The 5,083-nt window shown below is 42.5% G+C and overlaps 2 protein-coding genes across 2 annotated transcripts; one reads left to right on the top strand and one right to left on the bottom strand.

Moving 5' to 3' along the window:
- Positions 1–1,783: 1,783 nt before the first annotated feature.
- On the top strand, positions 1,784–2,850 carry LOC116928396. Its single transcript, XM_032935474.2, has 3 exons — positions 1,784–2,167; positions 2,229–2,441; positions 2,528–2,850. The coding sequence occupies exons 1-3, from the start codon at positions 1,830–1,832 to the stop codon at positions 2,673–2,675; spliced, it is 699 nt and encodes a 232-aa protein (XP_032791365.1). The 5' UTR covers positions 1,784–1,829; the 3' UTR covers positions 2,676–2,850.
- Positions 2,851–3,449: 599 nt separating this feature from the next.
- LOC123475235 lies at positions 3,450–4,573 on the bottom strand. The gene is made up of 3 exons (XM_045177649.1): positions 4,130–4,573; positions 3,856–4,068; positions 3,450–3,769 (listed from the first exon to the last, which is right to left on the bottom strand). The coding sequence occupies exons 1-3, from the start codon at positions 4,465–4,467 to the stop codon at positions 3,622–3,624; spliced, it is 699 nt and encodes a 232-aa protein (XP_045033584.1). The 5' UTR covers positions 4,468–4,573; the 3' UTR covers positions 3,450–3,621.
- Between the last annotated feature and the right edge of the window lie 510 nt (positions 4,574–5,083).

Below are 5,083 nucleotides of genomic sequence, written 5' to 3'. Positions count from 1 at the left end.
TCACGAACTTCAAAACCGAATTGGCAAGATGTGCCCCGATTAGGGTCAGGGCCGATTCCTACCTACCACCTTTCTGTGTACCCATGAAAGACGGTAGGGTTCACCCCGACGACCGAGATCAAGTTGTCATAAAGGCCCGTTCACACTAGAGGTTTTTCGGCTAGCCAAAAGACGAAAGACGAAAAAAAGAGCCGAAAAGTGTAAGGAAGGCCTACAAATACATTTAATTAGGATACGCACATTCTTATTATATTATGTTTACTTTCCCTTGGCATATAATTATGTCTATATTTTACTCTCTCGCATCTACTCTTCTTTTGCATATTATTCGAATATTGTAGTTCGCATAGTAACCATTTGTCATAGACATCTTAGCGTTGACCCAATTGAACACCTGCTGTCTGACTCACACGTGCGACGCACATCACGCCACTAAACAAACATCCGTGATTGGTCACACGTGCGATGCATATCACGCCATTAAATAAACATCCGTTTGATTGGTCGCACGCACGACGCCAATCAAGCCATTAAACAAACACCTTCTGATTGGCTGTACGCACGACATAGCGATGCATCAACAGCATTACGCCTCTTTGACGAGATGCGAGGTTTCATGGTGAACCCACAAATCCAAGAAAGATCAGACAACTTGCAGCTCGCTAATCGTTCAGTTGCCTTCAACAACACTAGTTCGACACCTAACTTGCATTGGTGTTTTCTCTTACAAGTGTATCTCCGCCTACCTGTTTCCGTTAGTACCTATCTGAATTGTATTTCCAATCGTCTCCATTTCGTGTCTGAATTCGCCGTATCGCTCGCGCTACTACGGTAAGATCAATTTACGTTGTCTCCATTTACACTTTGTTTCCCTTTAGTTTCTCGTATTCTGATGCGTGTAGTCTCCCTTATATTTTATGGCCTAGTCTAGTAATACACTGCCATTATTGTGGGTAAACGCCTCCGAGTTCCATGTTAGTATATATTTGTCTTAATCCGTAAAGTCATTCACCCGAGAGGGAGGATGCTTTACAAAAGCGAGCCGAAAAGAAAAAAAAAATCGTCTTTCCAAAGTTGAAATTTTCTTAACTTTTCGGCACTGAAAATCGACGGAAAGACGAAAGCTGAAAACTGAACAGCCAATCAGAGCTAGGGCTCGGCCCAGGTTCTTGAAAACCCGGTTTACCCGCGGTTCGTCGACAAAAAAGTCGCCCATGAGCGATCCGGGTAGTCTATTTGCCAAAGTGGGTAGGCTGGGTGGATTTGATGGGCAAACCGGGTATACCCACCGCCATCTTGGAAAATGGCGGCTTGCAAAGCCCCAAGTTAAATTAAAAGGGAGGGTAGCAAACAAAAAATTTTTCTGGCGGGAAATTCAAAGGGCGTCACTTGATTTCAGGGAAAAACTCGGGTAATCGGGTAGAAAATCGGGGATAACCGGGTTTTGAACCCGGGTAATGGAAACGGTTTTCAAAATTGTGTTACCCACATGGTACCCGGGTAGGTAGTGGGCACAAATTCTTAGGAACCGTTACCCACCGGATCAAATTTTTTGCCGAGAAGACCTACCCATTCGCCCAAATACCTACCCATTGGACACGGGGCCGAGCCCTAGTCCTACCCGGATCGCTCATGGGCGACTTTTTTTGAAACAAACCGCGGATAAACCAGGTTTTCGAGAACCGGGGCCGAGCCCATAAAACAAAAGTTAAAATATTTGGCAACTCGCAGTGTTGTTGAAGCAGCCGAAAATATTGGCGGGAGCAAGAGCAAGCGAAGGAAGCCAAACCGATTATTGTTTGGCCAATAAAGTTTTTTTACTGAAAGATATGAACAAATCAATTGATAAAATTGGGGAAGCCATTCATTTGGCGGCTCAGGAAGACTTAGATTCCATGAAAGACGACAGTGATGTGAAAAAGTTTGAGGAACTGATTCAGAAACTCGAGTTGCAACGACGGCTAGTACTAGAAGGCGAGGTGCGAAAACGAAAGCTTGCTAATTTCAAATTGAATGAGAATGTCAATAGTCCTCAAGAATTGGTGGAAAAAACTCAACTCGCTACGGTAAAAAGTGAAGAAAATATGCAGTTGTACATGATTTGTCAAAAGGCTGTTGAAACCTCCCAGTTTAGCCTGACACTTCAGTCAGCTGAAACTCGTGATCTGTGAGTCTCCCTCTTTTTCATTAGTTGGTTTTTTTTAATTTGTATGTACTGTTTGTTATAGGGCTGATGACTATGCTGATGAAGAAATAGCGGGATTATCAGCTGAATACATAAACCTCTGTTTGAGTAACTTGGCAGAATCTCACAAGAATGAAAGACTAGACGAAGAGATAAAGCAAGCTCAAGAAAATATCAATCAACTTAAACCATACATCTTTCCAGGAGAAGCCAACGAAGAAGTTCAGCCTGGATCAAGGGCTAAGGAAATAGCTAAGTACATGAAAATTCTTATTTTGCTCTAGTGCTAAAAGGAAATTTTCACATTTGTTTTATTTTTATTTTTAAATTCTGCATTTGTAGGGTGAAGGCGCGATTGGTTAAGTTGCGTGGCAGGTATAATTTTACCAGATATATCTTACAGCTCCTTTTACTAGCTTCCGAGCAAGATCTTGTCAGTAATCCGAAGTTATTCGATATGTTTGTCAAATGCGGTGAACCATATGACTAATAGTAAATTTAAACATGTTCTAATGTTTTTATAGATATGTAAAACTAAAACTGCTGTGGCTCCCATATCAACTCGTACCCCACCAATTTCACGTGTTTGCCCTTTATACCCACATACTTAACCGCCTTTTCAAAGAAATTGCAACTTGTGAAATACATTTTTTTCGGTGACATTACTAAAGGCTAAAATTTGATACCTTTGGCTTGGGTCATAGATTACACGATTTGAGTACTTCGTGGTAAACGCGTGTAAATAGGCCACGCCCCACGTTACTTTTCGCGAACCTCGCTCCCTCCGAAAGTGCTGCACCAAGCGGATTTTGACTGGGAAGGATACCCTTTTGCATCAGGTCTCCGCTGTCTGAGGGAGAGAGCCTATGCTCACCGTGTAAAATTTCGAGTTCGCGAAAAGTGACGCCAGAAACCAGGAGTAGTCAGACCATGTTATCTATGACTCTGCCTTTGGCTTATCGAGTGTATCTTCCCATATCTCTTTTCAACGACTAGAAGACTACAGTATAAGATTGGCTTAGGTGAGTCGCCCAAAGCCGCCTCAAAAATTTTGGGCCAGTCCGCAGGTGAAAGTCCGCAGTTTCTCCTGTCCGCAGTCCGCGGTCCGCGTCCGCATTTTATCCTGGCCCGATGCAAAAGGGTATCCTTCCCAGTCAAAATCCGCTTGGTGCAGCACTTTCGGAGGGAGCGAGGTTCGCGAAAAGTAACGTGGGGCGTGGCCTATTTACACGCGTTTACCACGAAGTACTCAAATCGTGTAATCTATGACCCAAAAAAATGTATTTCACAAGTTGCAATTTCTTTGAAAAGGCGGTTAAGTATGTGGGTATAAAGGGCAAACACGTGAAATTGGTGGGGTACGAGTTGATATGGGAGCCACAGCAGTTTTAGTTTTACATATCTATAAAAACATTAGAACATGTTTAAATTTACTATTAGTCATATGGTTCACCGCATTTGACAAACATATCGAATAACTTCGGATTACTGACAAGATCTTGCTCGGAAGCTAGTAAAAGGAGCTGTAAGATATATCTGGTAAAATTATACCTGCCACGCAACTTAACCAATCGCGCCTTCACCCTACAAATGCAGAATTTAAAAATAAAAATAAAACAAATGTGAAAATTTCCTTTTAGCACTAGAGCAAAATAAGAATTTTCATGTACTTAGCTATTTCCTTAGCCCTTGATCCAGGCTGAACTTCTTCGTTGGCTTCTCCTGGAAAGATGTATGGTTTAAGTTGATTGATATTTTCTTGAGCTTGCTTTATCTCTTCGTCTAGTCTTTCATTCTTGTGAGATTCTGCCAAGTTACTCAAACAGAGGTTTATGTATTCAGCTGATAATCCCGCTATTTCTTCATCAGCATAGTCATCAGCCCTATAACAAACAGTACATACAAATTAAAAAAAACCAACTAATGAAAAAGAGGGAGACTCACAGATCACGAGTTTCAGCTGACTGAAGTGTCAGGCTAAACTGGGAGGTTTCAACAGCCTTTTGACAAATCATGTACAACTGCATATTTTCTTCACTTTTTACCGTAGCGAGTTGAGTTTTTTCCACCAATTCTTGAGGACTATTGACATTCTCATTCAATTTGAAATTAGCAAGCTTTCGTTTTCGCACCTCGCCTTCTAGTACTAGCCGTCGTTGCAACTCGAGTTTCTGAATCAGTTCCTCAAACTTTTTCACATCACTGTCGTCTTTCATGGAATCTAAGTCTTCCTGAGCCGCCAAATGAATGGCTTCCCCAATTTTATCAATTGATTTGTTCATATCTTTCAGTAAAAAAAACTTTATTGGCCAAACAATAATCGGTTTGGCTTCCTTCGCTTGCTCTTGCTCCCGCCAATATTTTCGGCTGCTTCAACAACACTGCGAGTTGCCAAATATTTTAACTTTTGTTTTATGGGCTCGGCCCCGGTTCTCGAAAACCTGGTTTATCCGCGGTTTGTTTCCAAAAAAAGTCGCCCATGAGCGATCCGGGTAGGACTAGGGCTCGGCCCCGTGTCCAATGGGTAGGTATTTGGGCGAATGGGTAGGTCTTCTCGGCAAAAAAATTTGATCCGGTGGGTAACGGTTCCTAAGAATTTGTGCCCACTACCTACCCGGGTACCATGTGGGTAACACAATTTTGAAAACCGTTTCCATTACCCGGGTTCAAAACCCGGTTATCCCCGATTTTCTACCCGATTACCCGAGTTTTTCCCTGAAATCAAGTGACGCCCTTTGAATTTCCCGCCAGAAAAATTTTTTGTTTGCTACCCTCCCTTTTAATTTAACTTGGGGCTTTGCAAGCCGCCATTTTCCAAGATGGCGGTGGGTATACCCGGTTTGCCCATCAAATCCACCCAGCCTACCCACTTTGGCAAATAGACTACCCGGATCGCTC

This window comes from Daphnia magna, linkage group LG8 (assembly GCF_020631705.1).
Source record: "Daphnia magna isolate NIES linkage group LG8, ASM2063170v1.1, whole genome shotgun sequence".
Lineage (NCBI taxonomy): Eukaryota > Metazoa > Arthropoda > Branchiopoda > Diplostraca > Daphniidae > Daphnia > Daphnia magna.
Note: the sequence above shows the minus strand (reverse complement) of the source record. Positions and strands in the feature narration are given on the sequence as shown.